Source organism: Hippopotamus amphibius, chromosome 8 (assembly GCF_030028045.1).
Source record: "Hippopotamus amphibius kiboko isolate mHipAmp2 chromosome 8, mHipAmp2.hap2, whole genome shotgun sequence".
Lineage (NCBI taxonomy): Eukaryota > Metazoa > Chordata > Mammalia > Artiodactyla > Hippopotamidae > Hippopotamus > Hippopotamus amphibius.
The window spans coordinates 116,379,379-116,397,653 of NC_080193.1; the positions used below are offsets into that span (position 1 = coordinate 116,379,379).

Sequence of the window (18,275 nt, forward strand, 5' to 3'; positions counted from 1 at the left end):
TTCGATAATTTTCTTGTTTCTTAAGGTAGGACTGTATTGCTATAAACTTCCCTCTTAGGACTGCTTTTGCTGCGTCCCATAGGTTTTGGGTTGTTGTGTTTTCGTTGTCGTTTGTTTCTAGATAAACAGTTTCTTTTCTTTCTTTTTTTTTTTTTTTTGCAAGTTGCTTTATTTACAGTGCCAACTTTTAAAAGTCACTAAAGTTAACTGGACAGCAAACTAGGCAGAAATTGCTTTACAAAAAGAGGGAAAGCCCAAAATGCCACTTTCTATAGAGAAGCCACAGTTCAATTTTATTCAGAGCAAAGAAAAAAGAACTTTTGATCATACTAGAAGAAATAGAGCCATAAGTTTGGAATCTGTACTGAAATTACACATGCAATGAGGACAACATTCTGCTAATACAACTGATTTGCTGCTGCATTTGTTGACTGTTTTACTAATATTAACAATTATAAACAAAGCAGTGCAACTAGTCGTCAGACACAAAATTTCACTTCTCCTCACACCACTGGTTCTCTTTGTGTACCTGGGCTTCCTCTTCTTCAGTAAAATCATTTTTGATATTGAATGTCTTTCGAATCTCCTCAGGAGTTTTCCCCTTGATCATATTGGCAACAGTCTTGCAGGTAACATCAAGCAAACCTTTGATGTCTAAGTAGTTTGCAGCCAATATAAGCTTGAAAAGTGTTCCTTGGTCAACTTTCAGGAATTCTTGATCCCAAACAAGGGCATCATCAGCTCGCTTTTCTTTGTTCTCCTCATCCTCAGGAGGAGGAGGACCATCCTTGTGGTGGGTGCCCCACTGATTGACCATCTTTAATATTGCTGCATTAACATTTGGCAAGGGGACTGGATCATCATCTCCTTCATCATCCATTTCCAAATCTTCCAGCATGGTCTTGATAGTCACAGATTGTTTTGCAATTTCAACATCAACTTCGAATATCTCTCCATCAGAACTCTGCAACTTAATTGAAGGCATGGTGTTAGGTCTCAAGGAGCTGGCAGGCCAGAGGCTGAGGAGAGCAGGGCAGCGTCTGCAGAGAGAAAAACAGAAAGGTGGAGGACAAGGCCCATATGGCGAAGCGGCGCGGCGTTGGCGTTTATAGGACCGGGCACAGGACAGTTTCTTTTTGAAGGAGACCTATCTTGCTTTGATTCTCCCAGGTTGCCCATGTGACACAACTCCAGTAAGGGCAACCATAGCAGGTGGATGGGGCTGGGACCTCTTCACACATATATTTGTCATTGAGTCTGTACTCTTGTTCCCATGACAAGTACCCACACTTTATAGTTGCCTGGGGGTTCTCGTTAGTAGCGACACACACATCAAAGTGTACTGACACCGGGCGTTCTAGATTTGTAATCTGTGTCCAGTTGATCAGAAGCCCTCCTTCTTGGTGCCAAAAGTTTAGCCAATCTTTGCTGGGGGGAAATTGGGGGTCAAAACAGATATATTGGCCTGCTTGTTGACAAATAGAATAGGTCGTTTTGTTATGTACACAGGTTCCTTGGACCTCCCTTGGCAGGAGAAGTGAGTATGGTAAAGTAAGGTCCAAGTGACCCCCTGACCTGATCTAGTCATGTGGATGCATGGAGTACACAAGGGGTCTATTTTGCTTTCCAGTGTACTACAGCTCAGTCAGATATAAATCGCTACTACACAAAACATTTGATTCCACTTAATAATTCCATTACCTTTGGGTAGATTATAGCCAAAATGACCTCTTGTGTTTAGCCTATAGAAAACATCAAGGCCAGTGGTGCAACCAGTCCCTGCAAGGCAGGGTGTCATCGTAACCCTGGGTCTCAGATGTCCCTCATTGAATTCCTCAAGCTTCTGCCGTGCGTAGACCAGTCAGCCCTGGAGTATGGGAGCAGGGCTGAAGATCTCAGACAGGACTCGGTTGTCTCCGTAGGAAGACCCGAAGCGGCTGGTTCGGATGAGCCTTGGCAGTCCAGGTCCTTCACCCTTCCAGAGGTGCTGCTCTCTTCACCCGGTGTAGTGGATCCATGGCGTGACTCCTGTAACTTAAACAGCAGTAGGGGTTGCCAGGACAACCACATGAGGGCCAGTCCAAACTGGCTGAAGTGGTTCCTTCCTCCAATCTTTTACCCATACCTCATCTCCTGGCTGATACAGATGAACCCAGTTGCCCAAGGGAATGGGAGTCCTTTCTAAGGTTTCTCGAGTGATATGGCGGAAGACCTCTCCCAGGGCCTGGAGGTGTCGAGACATCTCCAGGTCTGCTAGTTGTCGGGGATCTCCCTTGAGCTTCCCTATCACTGGAGGAGGTCTCCCATAGAAGATCTCAAAGGGAGAATAGCCTGAGGACCCCATGGTGCCTCGGGCTCGGAGCAAGGCTAGGGGCAGCATGTCGACCCAAGGTAATTGGGCCTCCTGACAGAGCTTAGGTAACGTAGTCTTGAGGGTCCGATTCACGTGCTCAACTTTCCCTGGGCGTTGTGGCCTGTTTCTCCAGGATGGACCTCTGGCGCTAGGGTGTATGCTGGCTGCAGGCTGGGCTGCTCCCGGGCACCCCGTGCAAGGCCATGGAGCAGTCAGTGCACACATGATTGGAGGGGTTGTTGTCATAGACGAGGCGGGCCCGGAACTTAGAGCACTTCCCACAAACCACATGTCCGCAGGCCATACAGTGGTGCCTGCGGTTGGTGATGGAAGTGGAGGGCTCCTGGAAGCACATGCACTTGGTGACTTCCTTTTCTCGGATGGGTGCAGGTGCCCGCTTCCCAAGATCCATGTTCAGAGAATTGGGGGGTGTGTCTTCATCTTCCCTATTTATGGAGTTCAACAGTTTGAAGGTCTCTAGCATCTGTTCATACGTCAGAAGGGTAGAGTTGATGGCCTGGACCCAGTCCTTCTTCTCTTCCTCAGTCCTGGCCTGGAGCTCCAGGGATCACTGCTTTCCTGACACCAGGAAGGTCCGAGGCAGATTGAAGTTGGCGCTTTCCTTTAGCTCCATGCCATCTACATCGATGCATGCCTGCACGTTAAACTTCCGGCCAAAGAGCCGCAGCCTGGGCACACGGTAAAGGAGACGGTCATTGAATAGTATGAGGGATCAGTCTTGAGTGGTCCCATTCTTTGCAGACAGCTTAAGGATGTGGCCTTCTTTTATGAGCTCTTTGATGGGGCTGACAATGTCAGGTTGCCACAGGCTTCCTCCTTCTGCACCTCATGGATGATCACTTTAAACTGGGTGGAGCGCTCTATCCAGGTGTTGACCACCTCCACGGCTCCATCAGAGTTTTTTACATACTCATCGTACATCTTGAGGAAGGGTGCCAGCTTCTGTAGGATGTCTCCAGTGCATGGGTAATGGTCCCATTCCTCCATGCACTTCTCTAGCTCAGGCAGCAGGAACTGCTGATGGAAGCGATATATGGAGCAGATGTTAGAGAAGATGCCCTGGACGGCATCAGCTGGGAAGGAACTGCGGTTCCGAACTTCCAGCAGCCAGGCACAGAACTCCTGATCCGGGAGATGGAGCCTGGAAATGTAGGCCTTCTCAGTTTGCAGGAGCTCGTTGGCAATGTGGATCACCTTCTGCTGCACAGTCAACTCCACAGACTCCTGTCTCTCCATTGGGGGCGCTGGGATTTATCTGTCCTTCTCATCCTCCTCCTCGTCGTCCTCCACCTCCAGGTCGCTGTCAGCCTCCTGGGAGCTGGGCCGGGGGGTGGGGTGGTCAGCCAAAGCAACAGGGACACTGGCCAGGGTAGAGGGACCGGGGCAGAGCGTGTGGCTTCGGGGGGGGGGCCCATCATCACTGACGAAGCAGGTTTCCTCACTGTTGGATGGTGAGCTGATGCTGTTAATGCCGCTGTCCCCATTGGGCATCTTCTTGCTGTCCCGGGGCCTGCGAGCCAGCAGGAACAAGCAGCGGGAGGCCTTGCCCTCCGGGAGCTGGGGCACTGGTGGCTGCAGGGGTGGCTGTGGCAACATGGCTGGCTCTGTGGGACCTGGGTTGGGGCCAGGGGCTGGCCTATCCGAGGAGACAATCACAGGCTCTTTCAAATTTCTCAATCAGCGAGGATACTGCCGCAGAACTGGGGCTGGCCTCTGCCCTGGAGGCCAGGCCCTTGGCTACTTGGGGGTCTGCAGGCAGTGGGCGTAATGACAGGGTGGAATGGGCTCAGGTGGTGGGGGCATCCGGGGCCTCTGCAGGTAGCTGGGCTTTGGAGGGACCTGTGGCTTTGGGCCCAGTGCCTGCTTCAGTGGTGAAGGACGCTGGCTGGGGGTTTCAGTGGGAGGGCCGGGGTCTGAGCGAAGTTGCTGGGGACCTTCTGAATGAGGCTTAAGGCTCTGGCCAGGATCAAGGGACAAACTTTTAACCAGGATCCAGTTTCCCTGGTGTAGCCCAGGCCGTGGTTGCAAGCCCTCCAGGTGGTAGGAGAAACGCAGGGCCCGGTGGTGCCGTGGACTGGGGCCGCAGGGCAAGACCTGGGGGCCTGGAGTGACTCCCAGGCTGGTGTCCGAGGGTCCAGCAAACTGGAGATCCAAGGGGCTGCTGAGAGCTGAGCCTGATCCCCTGGGCACTGGCAGTCTGGGCTCCGAGGCTCCAGGGTCTGAGTTGGCATAGGCTGGTGGCATGGCACCAGGGGAGTTGGCGATTGGGTGTTCGGGCTCGGAAGGCGTGGTGCCCCTTGGGGCTTGGTGGCTGCGCATGGTCCTGGCCTGGGCGTGGGGCCTGGGCTCCCTGCTCGGCTCCAGCTCCTGGGGCAGAGGCGTGGAATGGGGGGTCCCACGCCCAGCAGAGCAGCGGCCTCAGTCTCAGGGAGTGGGGTTGCAGGCTCAGCCCCACTGTGGAGACTCGAGCCCCTGACTCGGGCCTGGGCCAGCAGCCGTGGCAGCGGCGGCAGTACCAGCAGCCGCCCCAGTTGCCAGCGCTGCAGTGCCAGACCTCACCGGCCTGAGCCCCGCACAGGGAGTGGGCTCGGCAGGGCCGGGGGCCATTGGGAGTGCTGTGTATGCGGTAGCTGCTAGGTGAGGGTCCGGTGGTCGCGCTCGGCCGGGGTTCTCTCATGAGCGGTGAGCCACTTTTGTGGCCCTGGGGCGAGTGGTCCGTCTATTCTGAGTGCGGGGTCTATTCTGAGTGCAGGGTCTCTTCTTTCTCCCCAAATGGGAATAGATCTGGGCTCTCCTGGCTGGTCGGAAAAGGTTCTTCCTCTCGTGGCAGCAGAGGCTGGGGGGTGGAGGGGAGGAGAGAGGGAAGGGAAGGGAGGTACAAATCTGTCTGGCAAAAGGGGCAAGTCTTTCGGGGAAAACCTAATTTCTCAATAAGTCCGCTCAGAGTCAGCTGATGGAAGGGGAGGGTGAGCCTTAAAATTTTAAGAAAATAATCTTGGTGGAGGGCCCTAGGGCAAAAGGGCCCTTTGGACATACACAATTTCTAAATCAAATCAGTAATCAATTGTCTCCCCCACTCTGTCTATCCCGCCCTGTGTCAGTGTTGCAAAATCAAACAAGGGTGGGTGCCCCCTTGTGGGAAAACATTCAGAAGTCTTTCTGAAACCTTCAAAATGTTACTAAAAGTAATTAAAGTATGTGGGCCGAGCAACTGGATGCAGGATGTCCTGCTTGAGCAGCGGAGGAGCTAAGGGTTCTGGGTGTGGCAGCCATGGGGGCATAAGCTACCACGGAAACAGAAAATTGACCCTCTCTGGGGGCGCAGCCCCTTTCTCACTTGCACACCTCATATCACCCTGTTTGGCTGTGGAGGATGGCTGGTTAGCCAGAGACGGATAAGATTCCTCAGGGGAGGAACAACCTAAGACAGGCACAGTCGCAGAGGGGACAACAGGGGTGGGGCATGGACCCTTAATCCTTCTGAGAGAGGTCTCCTGCCCCCAGGGCTGCTTCGCTCTCCACCCAGCTCAAATCCACGCCCAGCTCAGCTCAAATCGGGACCCAGGAGGCAAACAAAGATCACTGCCCCAGTCATGTGAGGCCTTTGTTTGTTTACTTCAAAGATAACCTTGTTTGTGGGATGAAACTGGGAGTGTTAGACCCTTAGGCTATGCCAAGAACTCAGTAAAAGCAAGGTGGGATCAATCAGCAAGGCTCTTGATCCTAGAGGTCTTGAGTCCCCCAGTCCCATCTTTCTCCTAAATTTGTGTCTGTGTTTCTTTAAGCTTGTGGCACCCATTACTTACCCTGAGTTGCCGAGCTGGTCTCGGCACCCCCTCAAAAGAGGAGACCATTCAGGTGCCCGTCTGGCCACGTCCCCATGGGGAACTTAGGTGCTTCTTAGCTTTGGTGGGCCAGTGTAAACTCCTGGCCTGGATCTGACTCACAGGAAGGGACTGGGTCCCCTAGAGACAGACACCACCCTGAGCCATATGAGGTCACCACGGAACCACAGGTTAGGGCCCACTCAGACTCTGTAGCCATGAAGGCTGTGGAGCCACACAATCGCCCTGGAACAAGGACAAACCAGGGTGCTCACTCACACACACATTCAGACCATAGTTTATCACAGTGCCTCCCGCTCTGGGAGGATCCCTAACTGGTGGGTGCCTCCTCCCTCTGGGAAGGTCCCTAACTGGTGGTCTTCTTACTGAAGACTGTAGGAGGTGATCAAGCTCCTCTTCCATCCAGAGATGGGATCTGACTGGGTTCAGTGCCCCAGGACTTCACTTGATCCTGTGGCCATTCCTGGTGAGTTGATCTGTCCCTCTAATGAGTCTGGTCTGGGCCTGGCTGTTCAGAGAGTCAGAGCACTGGTCCGAAAGAGAACCCAGAATACCATCAGGTGGCATGCCTCCTCGTTCGTCTCGGAGCTCTTTTGCTCTGACTCAGCCGAGCCACCTTTCCAGCGGCTTAAGGGGCCGGCATGGTTGGAATCTTGCTGGGGCCTCCAGAAATGTTGCAGAAATCGGTCCATTGAAAAACCAAGCACCACACTCGGAGGGTTGGAGAATTCAGGTTTATTAAGCCAGCTCCAGATGAGCTAATGCTCCAAAGTTCTGGGCCCCGAGTGCAGGGTGAGCTTGACTTTTATAGGGGTCAGTGCACATGTTTACAGTTAACATGGGTAGATGGGTTACTTGGTTTACAGAGCACGGATGTTTCCAAACAGAAGATTACAAGAGCAGGTGCAGAACATTCCATTTTTAGCAAAACATCATATGATTACATTGGATTGCTAGGTCATCCTTTTTTTTTTTTTTTTTCTCAGTGCAGCAAGCATATTTTAGAAAAGCAGGACAAACACGGAATTGCTTTTAGCTGTGTGCAAGTTTCTAATTTTCCTCTTCAATATGATAGTAACACAAAAGTAAATTAGCTTCTTAATTATACAAGAACCCCCCTACTTCATTAAAAAACTTTGACTTAGCTTTTATTTTATTATTTTTTTAAACAAATAGTTCTTACTCCTTTGGGTCTTTAATTATTAAATAAGATTTGTCTTCAGACTTTCATTGTGTGGAATTTTTGCTCATGCTTTCAGCCTGTCACACCTTAAATTAATTTTCTTAAATATATTGCCTGACTTAAAAAAAACTAAACATACAGAACAAATTGTTTCCTGTGGGGAATAACAAGGCATGAATATTATGTATCTAATTAAGAAGTTCAAACTTCTCATTAAGAGACAAACATTTCATTAACAACTGAATAGCACCAAATGTAAAATAGATAGCTAGTGGGAAGCTGCTGCATAACACAGGAAGATCAACTCAGTGATAGGTGGTGACTTAGAGGGTGGGGATAGGGAGGGTGGGAGGGAGTCCGCAGGAGGGAGAGGATATGGAGATATATGTATGAATACAGCTGATTCACTTTGTTGTACAGCAAAACTGGCACAATAGTGTAAAGCAATTACATTCCAATAAAGAGCTTAAAAAAAGTGAATAGGGTGTAAGAAATATACTTATGCAGCTGATACATGTGGAGTCAAATAATTTTAATACAAAAGTATTTTTCTTGCTTATTTTAAAATTTTGGACTTATAAAATGTCAGTGTTTCTCAATATTAATATTAGGGCTCAGTATTATTACTGTCTTTCTATATTTTGCTGCACATTTCTCAAACCCAATTAGTATATATCAGCAAGCACTTAGGTTAGCATTACTCAGAGTTTGAGTTTGTAGGCTACAAATTTAGAATTTCTTGGCCATTACTTTCACAGGGTACAATTGTTCACAAATGGTATTAGCAATATTAAGCAGTTTTCAAGCTCCAAAGCTTCAACCAATTCATTTTCTCCTCCTCTGGTTTTCAAATAGACCCATGCTTTCTATTTATGTTGTTGTTCAGAGAAGAAAGAAAAGAGCTATTTTTCCCTTTGAACACATTACTTTGTCATACATAGTGCTGGCAGCTTTATATACAAACTATCCAATTCTTATACCAAATTTACCAGGTAGTGTTAAACTCAGGTCTGCCTGACTTCCAGCCCATGCACATTTGATTAACTGCATCATCCTTCCTTGTTAAATGTCACAGAGCTCAAGACAGTTGATATTTAACAATGTTTAGCAGAAAATCCTTTTGCTCTTAGAAAATATCTTTCTTGCAGTTGCCAGGGTAATATTGTAAAACCCCTCTTATACGTTTATACTTTTGTTTATAATCCTCTAGCCCCTCATTGCCTTCTTCATGTAAAGTCAAGAGGAATTGTACTGTCAGACTGCTGCCCGCATTTGCAGATTCTTCTTCTGTACACCTACAGCCACTTTGGGTCCTGTCAAAACAAATCTACTTTACTTCTCTGAATCTGCCCGAGTTATTTTCTGTTCCCCTGTATATGTTGTTTTCTCTGCCTAGAATGCTATTATTTCTTCTTAATTCCGTGACGAATTTCTCCCCTCTGTATTAATCTGGGTTCTCCAGAGAAAAAGAACTAAAGGAAATATACATATAAAGAGATTTGTCATAAGAAATGGGCTCACGTGGTTACAGAGGCTGCAAAGTCCTGAGACCTGACGTTGGCAAGCTGAAGACCCTGAAGAGCTGGTGGTATAGTTCTAGGCTGGGCCTAAAGACCTGAGAACCAAAAGAACTATGGTATAAATTCCAGTCAGGATCCAAAGGCAGGAGAAAACATGTCCCAGCTTGATGACCATCGGGCAGAGAAAGAATTCTCTCTTCACCTTTTTATTCTGTTCAGGCCTTCACGGGATTGGATGTGGCCCACCCACATTGGGAGGCAATCTACTTTAATTAGTCTACGATTCAAATGTCAGTTTCATCTAGAAACACTGACAGACACACCTAGAATAACCTTTAAGCAAATATCTGGGCTCCCCTGACCCAGTCAAGTTGATACATAAAGTTAACCATTCCACCTTCCCATAACATTTAACCCAAAGGTGCCCTGTGTTTTCAAGCCTTTCCTGAGCACTACAGGCTGAATTAATTGCTTTCCATAGCACCTGTGGCAGAGATCGTTAGCTGTTCAACCAATCCATTTTCTTTCCTGCTGGGCATACAACTAGACTACATTATCCAAACTCGCTTGTGCTTTGGTATGGCCTTGTAGCCTTACACTTAAATTTCTCCCATACAATTTGCTCTTCTTTCTTCTAGTCTTGTTAGTTTTTTGCTTATACGGACAAGTTATTTTTAAAAACCATGTGTTGAAATGCCAGAGCCTGTCAGCTGAGTTCCTGAGTGACTGAAGGAATACATCTGCCCACTCTTCCATCCTATCTCAGCCCCCCTGTCCCACTGATTAAATTTTATGTGAGAAATAAAATTTTATTGTATTAAGCCATTGAGACTTGGGGATATATCTGTTACAAGAACAAGCCCTGCCTTATCTAGTACACGCTATGTAACATTTTTTTTAAGCTCTTTATTGGAATATAATTGCTTTACAGTGTTGTGCCAGTTTTTGCTGTACAACAAAGTGGATCAGCTGTATTTATACATATATCCCCATATCCCCTTCCTCCTGCGACTCCTTCCAACCCTCCCTACCCCACCCCTCTAGGTCATCACCCTTTAAGTTACATCAACATATGTAACATGTTCTTAATGTCCCTTCCCAAATTGTTACACCCTCAGCTTTGAGCTACCTGTACCTGGAGTAGGGAGTGTCTGACACACTGACCACTTTGCATCTTAAGCATCTTCATTTCTCTGCTTTACTGTCTGAGGGATTTCTCTGACACCACATGAAGCTTGCCAGGCAGAGTGGCAACTCAGAAGAGTGGGAGAGAGAGCCTTGGCTAATAGGAGACAGACATTAGTAGATGATACAGTGCTTCAGCTTTCCCATCTACTTGTGGCACAATTGTGAAGTATGTTTCATATGGTTGTTAGAGGGTCCACAGTGGGATTTTGCCCTAGTGCCCATAACTATAACCTGCTTTGTTTTAAAATATGTATTTATTTGGCTGCACTGGGTTTTAGTTGCAGCACATGGGAACTTTGTCACTGTGTGAGGGACCTTCATTGTGGAATGTGGGATCTTTTTAGTTGCAGCAGGTGGGATCTTAGTTGTGGCATGCAGGATCTAGTTCCCTGAACAGGGATTGGACCTGGGCCCCCTGCATTGGGAGTGCAGAGTCTTAACCACTGGGGAAGTCTCTAACCTGGTTTTTTTTTTTTAAGATTTTCTTTTTTTTTTTGATGTGGACCATTTTAAAAGTCTTTATTGAATTTGTTACAATATTGGTTCTGTTTTTTGTTTTGTTTTGTTTTTTTGGCCATGCGTCATTTGGATCTTAGCTCCCTGACCAGGGATTGAACCTACACTCCCTGCATTGGGAGGTGAAATCTTAACCACTGGACCACTAGGGAAGTTCCCCTAACCTGCTTTTTATTGTACCTTTTATATTGGCCTTTCTACTTTCCCTATCTAACTTATGCTTCCTGATTCAAAATAGACTGCACTCAAGGTCTTCTATCTGGGTCACCTTTTGGGAGACCCAAACAAAGACACATGTCTAATATAGCTCATCTTACATTACTTTAAATTGTTGGTCTTAAGTCTCTGTCTTCTGCCAGATCAAAAGAACCTTGAGATACTGTGGTAGGTAGAAATCTGAGGCACCTCCAAAGATTCCTGCCTCCTGGTGTACTTGCTCTGAATAGTCCCCCTCATCTTGAGTGTAGGCAGGACCTGTGAATATGGCAAGATGATATTTATGTTACATTGTACACAACTCTGTCTTAGCTGACTGCGGTCAGAATCCCCTGCTGAATCTTGAAGAACCAAGCCACCATGAGTTCTACAGATGCAAGGAAATGAATTCTCCTAACAATCAAGTGACTTTGGAAGAGGACCCTGAGCCTCAGATGAGACTCCAGCCCTAGCCAACACCTTGACTACAGCCTTCTGAGAATCTGATTACCCAGCTAAGCCACACCTTAACTCCTGACCCATGGAAACTGTGAGATAATAAATGTATGCAGTTTTAAGCCATTAAGTTTATGATATTTTGTTACATAGCATAACATAGCTATACAGACATGTATATGTTCTTTCAAAAACCACGTAATATTTCAATGTACAACAATATTGGAGAATAATGTAACTAGTATTATATATGTAGTATGAAGCTGGAACATAAAATTCATAAGATTATGAATAATGTTGAAATCTTCTGTGGTTCCATTACTTCCTCTTGAGAACCCACCCTATTCTGAAGATAGTGTTCAGCATTTCTATGCATTTTAAAAAACTTTTATTTCAGGTGACTTCCCTGGTGGCACAGTGGTTAAGAATCTGCCTGCCAAGGCAGGGGACATGGGTTCAATCCCTGGTCTGGGAAGATCCCACATGCTGCAGAGCAACTAAGCCCGTGTGCCACAACTACTGAGCCCAGGTGCTGCAATTACTGAAGCCTGCATGCCTAGAGCCCGTGCTCCGCAGCAAGAGAAGCCACTGCAATGAGAACCCCCTGCACTGCAATGAAGAGCAGCCCCTGCTCCCCACAACTACAGAAAGCCTGTGCGCAGCACCAAAGACCCAACACAGCCAAATAAATAAATAAATTAAAAAAAAACTTTATTTCAATATATGTATGTCTGAAAATATGTCTGACAATAACATACTATTGTTTCTTTTTGCTTGATCCCTCCTTCTCTAAAGGAAGTGAATTAAAACTCATTATGATTTTTTGGGGTTAATTTTCCTTTGTAATGTTGTCCAATATTGCATTGTGGACAAACTAACAAATTTTTGTTAGTTGCTATGGCAGAAATATTTAATGCTTACTGAACAAGCATGTACTCCATCGCACCTGCCAGGCCCTAGCAGCTGGGTCATGCCATATGACAAACTCTGGCCAGCTGCCTATTAGTGGAAGTTAAGTGTGTCATTGTTGGGCTAAAGTACTGAAGAACATCTGCAGAACCATCAGCTTAACTTTTCTCTGTCTTTGTAACCAGGTTGCTGCTGCCTGTTGAGATGATTGAGCCCAGGATGGAAACCGCCTGAATTTCTGAGTTAACACATGGATGACTGCTGGTCTGCACACTTAAGAAATTTGCACAGAAGTTTTTGTAAGACGTAAATCTTTACTGTGTAAAGCCAGTATAATTTATTACTGTAGCATACATAGCCTAAACTACTCTGTCTGATACAGAAGTATATAAGGTCATTATTTTATTCTCACGTTGTGTTCCTTTTCATAGTTTATCCTTATTAAACTCTTTGTCTTATACTCTATGTAATATTGATATTGCTATACCAACTTATTTTTTTTAAGCTCTTTATTGGAATATAATTGCTTTACACTCGTACCAGCTTTTGAGGTACACCAAAGTGAATCAGCTGTATTTATACATATATCCCCATATCCCCTCCCTCCCGTGACTCCCTCCCACCCTCTCTGTCCTGGCCCTCTAAGGCATCACCCAACATCAAGTTGATCTCCCTTTGTTATACAGCAACTTCCCACTAGCTATCTATTTTACAGTTGTATACCAAGTTAGTTTTGATTAGTATGTTCCTCTATACTTCATTATTTTCAATCCTTTGTTTTACTTAAGGCACGTCTCTTGTAAGTAGGTGATAATTGGGTATATCTTAAAATCAGATCTAATAGTTCTTTCACTTCTTTTAGGTAATTTAATCCACTTATACTATTGGGATTACTAATAGATTTAGACTTATTTCGATGATTTTATTGTAATCAAGCCTTTTATTTTCAATTTTAAAGAAACAACCGCAATTAGTTATCAATTTATATTATAGTCAGTAGCTCATAAAATTTGCTAGCCTATTTTTTAAAGAATCATTTTCAGTATTCAGCACTGTTTTTATGCAAGACCTTTATTTAAGAGGCTTTTCCCTTTGGGTTCACCATTCATCTTGATGAGGTACATATACTCCTTTCATAATTTTTTTTTAGGTGAAGGTCTGTAGATAGTAAGCTCCATTTGACTCTTTTATGTCTGAAAATGTCTTTATTTTGCCTGTTACCATTGAATGATAGCTAGGTACAGCATTGCCATTTTTCTGCAGCATTTTGCTGATATTACTCCACTAACTTCTGGTGTCTATAATTGCTGATGACAGATTTGCTCTTAGTTGAACAACCATTCCCTTGTAGATAATTTGTCTTTTCTTTACAGCATCTTCCAAGAGTTTTCTTTATCAGACATTCTGAAGTTACTCTACAATATGTCTAGGATTTTAAAAAAATCTAGTATTTGAAGTTAGCTTTTGTTCTGAGAGTTCTGGTCTTTAATTCTTGAAAATTATTTTTTTCCCAACTCTATTGAGATACAGTTGACAAATAGAATTGTAAGATATTTAAAGTGTACATGGTGATGATTTGATATATGTATATATTGTGAAAGGATTTCCCCCACCAATTTAATGAAAAAAATCCATCACCTCATATATTTGCTTTTTATTTTAAAAAGTTTTTTTTTTTTTTTTCTGGTGAGAACACAAGTTCTACTCTCTTAGAAAATTTCAATTATATGAACAGTGTTATGAACTATAGTCACCATGTTACACATTAAGATTCTTTTTTTAAAAACATTTATTTATTTATTTATTATTGCTATTTTTTTGGCCACGCTGTGGCTTGTGGGATCTTATTTTCCTGACCAGGAATTGAACCCGGGCCCTCAGCAGTGAAAGCGCAGAGTCTTAACCACTGGACCGCCAGGGAATTCCTATACATTAAGATTCTCTTAAAACTGAGGGTTTGCTCTGTCTCCTTGATGGTGGAATAAATTATTTGGAACATAAATTATTTGGAACAATTCTCTATGGGAGTTTAGTCTCTTCTCCCCATTTAATTATTCAATCATTTTTATAAATAAATGGACTTGACATTTATTTTAGACTTTGATAATCCAGTTGTTACTTTATTTCATTGCTCAAATTGTTCCCATGCACTGCATTTATTTTTATCTGAGAAATGGTGAATTGGGCATGAATCAGATCCTCTTTACCTTGGCTTCCAGAAAGCTTAGAGCCACATTTGTAGCCTTGGAAAAAATTGTTTAGAAATTGATACATTTTTACATTAATCTGATTTCCTACTCTATACTATGTCTATAGCCTCATTTCTCTTCCCCCAGCTCTACTTTCTTCTAATTCATATTATCTTGCTGTGTTTTATGAAAGTATCTATATAAGTCACTTTACATTTTTTTCTGAAAGAAGGCCAGAAGTAGCCTGTACTTATTTACCTTCCTTCTTTCCACCAATCATCACCTGCCTTTTCCATCCTTTCCCAGATATTAAGTGACCACTGCCAATGCTCTCTCTGGGATCCCAATGCCAGGACGCTGCTGGGCCTTGGCTTGCTGTGAACTGGCCCTGCAGAGCTGCTCCAGGTGTTGAACATCTCCCTGCCTAGGCTCCACATCTGGCTGGTCTCTTGCTGGCAGGACTTGGGGTGGGAGGGGTGGGTAGAGTGAGATTTTATCTTCAATTAGGCTCCTTGGGATTTCGTGGTCTTTCTTTTCTCATTCTTTCTTTCTTAAAAAAAAAAACCAAATTATTGAGGTATGCTTGACATACAAAAAGTGAACATATTTAGTGTATACAACTTGATAAGTTTGGAGATAAATATATGCCTGTGAAACCATCACCACAATCACCCATAAACTCATCCATCCTCCAAAGGTTTCCTCTCATCCCCTTTTATTAAAAATTATTTAAAAAAATTATTTTTCTTTTGTGATAAGAGCACTTAAGATTTACATTCTTAGAAAATTTTTAAGTATAAAATTCAATATTGTTAACTATAAGGTGCTGTATTGTACCGTAGGTTTCCAGAGTTTATTCACCCTGCATAACTGAAACTTTGTACCGTTTTGACTCACACTCTCCCATTTCTCCCTTCCCTCAGCCCCTGGTAACCACATGATTCTTTGAGTGTGATAATTTCAGATTCGTCATAATGTGAGGGTCATTCAGTATTTCTTCTGTGACTAACTTATTTTACTTACTTAGCATATGTCCTCCAAGACCATTTGCCATGTAAATGGCAGGATTTCCTTCCTTTTTTATGGCTGAATAATATTCCATTTTATGTATATAATAGAATACATATATATATATGTATTACATATGTATAATGGAATATTTATATGAATTTATATTTATATGAATGATGAACACAAGCTGTGTCCATGTCTTGGCTATTGTAAAAAATGCTGCAAAGAACATAGGGGTATGGATTTCTTTTCAAGGTATCTTTTCATCTCTTTCAGATATATACTCAGAAGTGGGACTGCCAAATTATAAGGTAGTTCTATTTTAATTTTTGAGGAACCTCATAGTTCTCCATATCTTTAGGGTCAGTTATTGGAGCCTCACCTGATTCTTTGTGATCCTTGTATCTCTGCATTCTTGCTTTGGTATCTGTGCTTTTGAGTAAGTGGTCTCTTCTTCCAGACTTTACAGGTGCAATTCAGCAGGCAAAGACCTTCTACAGTCAACTCAGTTTAGGGTACTGGATGAGTTAATTGGTAGCATCTGGAGGTAGGTGGGTCTTGCTATCTAGTATTTTGTTGGGTGAGGACACTGCCTGTGCTCTGAGGTGAGGGGATGCCACTGGCTGGGCCCCAGGTAGACCTGCGGGCTAGACTCTGTATGTATGTGGGGCTGCTGAGTGGGCTCAGCGGTCAGGTTGGGGCCACTAGCTGGGCTCCGCAAACACGTCAGGAGAGATTGCAGTCTGTGTTCCCTGGCAGGGTGATGCCACAGGTTGGATTCTGCCTTTGGGCAGCACTCCAGGCTGTGCTCCGCAATCCACTCCTGGTGGGATGAGATGTCAGGAGTACTCCTTGACTGGATGATGCGGATGGCTGGACGCTCTATTCCGGTGGGTTCACGGACTGGCTTTGCAGTTGGTGGCGGACACAGGAGCTGTACTCTGATATCTGGTGGGAATGCCAAAGGTGTTCAAAGTTGTGCGGAACCACAGGCGGGGCTTCACCATCAGGTAGGCCATTGACTGTGCTTCTTTGGTGGGTGGGGATGCTGTAGCACCTCTGTGAGCTGAGTGGGGCTAGAGACTGCTCTGCACACAGCAGACTGGGCCGTAGTCCTGGCTTCAGTGTCAGCTGTGGCCGCAGGCTTCTCTCTGGGATTGGGCGGGGTCTCAAGCTGGATTCTCAGTCTGGGTGAGGCCATTCAGTCGTTTGGCAGGGGCCCAATGCTGGGTACCGCTGCTGGGTGCTGTTGTAGGCTGGGTTCCGAGGCTGTGCAGGGTCACTGTTCAGGCTTCCTGGCTGAGTGGGGCCAGAGGCTATGCGTAACAATTGAGCATGGCTGCTGGCTTAGCTTCCAGCCAGGGCGGCAGGATGTGCTCCACAGCTTCCAGGTGTGTCCCAGCGGGGTGGGACTGGAGAATATGGCCTGCAGCTGGGCAGGACGGTGAATCTGAAATGTTGTCAAAGTGTAGCTGCTCCTCTTATCCTTCCAATGAGGTTGTTCTTGGTCTCTGTGATTCACAGGGATGCTTCAGCTTCTCCTGACCCTTCTGAGATTCTCATAATGGTGTCTTGTCTATGGATGGTTGCTAGGTGGTCTTCTTGCGATGGCGACTGATGTCGAAACACTTATGTCTCCATCTTGATGATGTCACATGGACAGAGAGTTGTGGATTCAAATACTACCTGTCATATAGTAGCTGTGTGATCTGGGGCCAGTTACTTGACCTCTCTGAGGCTCAATTTAAAAGGGGATATTTAAAATGGAGATGACGCTACCTTAGACAATTATAGTGAGATGAAAGTAAAAGCATCCTGTGGCACGTGGCTCTCAATAAATAATAGCTTCCAGGGACAGCTGTATTTAATTTGAGTGACAATCAATCAGATGGAAGAGAAAGAGTTGTTTAGCTATTTAAAAGTTGTTCTCATTTTGCAGATGAAACTTTACAACTCAGAGTAACAGAGTAACTTGCTCAGGTTACTTTCTCACAAAGCTTATAACTGTGACATAAATGTGAGAAGTTGAAAGACATGAGTATGTATTTCTGAACTGGAAGTCCCTAAAGGAGGTAGACAGGAGGGGGAAGTGTAGTTACTGATCAGGGAGAAATGCCTGGTTTGATATGCATGATCGTGTTGCTAAAGATAACTCCATCGACTCCTGTGTGGCAGTGACTCTGGTTCTTGACCTTTCTTTTTATCACTGAGCCTTTTGGGCCAGGCTTTGAAATGTTTAGATGGAGTGAACATGAGGGAAAGGAGATGTCAGATGAGGCTAGAAGTGGGCCTTGAGGCAGGTCATCTAGGATGCTGAAGGTCAATCTCATTAATCTGGGCCATTGAAGATTTTTGAGAATAAATAGAAGTGTTTATAATTCAGCCAACACTATGCGTACATAATAAAGGTATGACTTTGGAAGTGGGGAGATTGGGCTGACATCTTCTCCTGCCCGAGTCCAGACTGTCCCACCTCTGCACTGGCAGTTTCCTTCTCTGGCATTGCACTAAATGATAAACATACGTCACTTGTGAGCTTTTACAACCCTGGGGAAACATTTTTAGCAGAAGATGACCTGTGACAGCTGGAAAGACTGGTGGAGTTTTATTTGTAGTTTGTTAGGGTCAGTGATCCTGGAATAGGTGAGCTGGGTGGTTCTCGCTTGGGGCATTTCACGAAGCTGTATTCAAGATGGAGGCAGGGGCTGTCATCTCTGAAGGCTTAGCTGGGGTTGGTAGACCTGCTTCCAGGAAGGCTCCCTCACGTGGCTGTTGCTCATATGGTCTTAGTTCCTCACCACGTCGCCTTTCCAAAGGGCCTCTCAGAACATGGTAACGGAGCTTCCCCAGAGCAAGCAAGTGAGCGAGTGAGAGAGATGTGATGGAAGG

The 18,275-nt window shown here is 45.1% G+C and overlaps 1 protein-coding gene and 1 pseudogene across 1 annotated transcript; both read right to left on the bottom strand.

Moving 5' to 3' along the window:
- Positions 1–484: 484 nt before the first annotated feature.
- Positions 485–1,099, bottom strand: LOC130859114 (S-phase kinase-associated protein 1-like). The gene has a single exon (XM_057746437.1). The coding sequence runs from the start codon at positions 983–985 to the stop codon at positions 494–496; it is 492 nt and encodes a 163-aa protein (XP_057602420.1). The 5' UTR covers positions 986–1,099; the 3' UTR covers positions 485–493.
- A 1,351-nt stretch (positions 1,100–2,450) lies between these two features.
- Positions 2,451–4,693, bottom strand: LOC130859230 (FYVE, RhoGEF and PH domain-containing protein 1-like; annotated as a pseudogene).
- Between the last annotated feature and the right edge of the window lie 13,582 nt (positions 4,694–18,275).

Bases quoted from the DNA above. Each gene is read 5' to 3' on its own strand.
- LOC130859114 (XM_057746437.1), bottom strand. From the start codon at position 985: ATGCCTTCAATTAAGTTGCAGAGTTCTGATGGAGAGATATTCGAAGTT.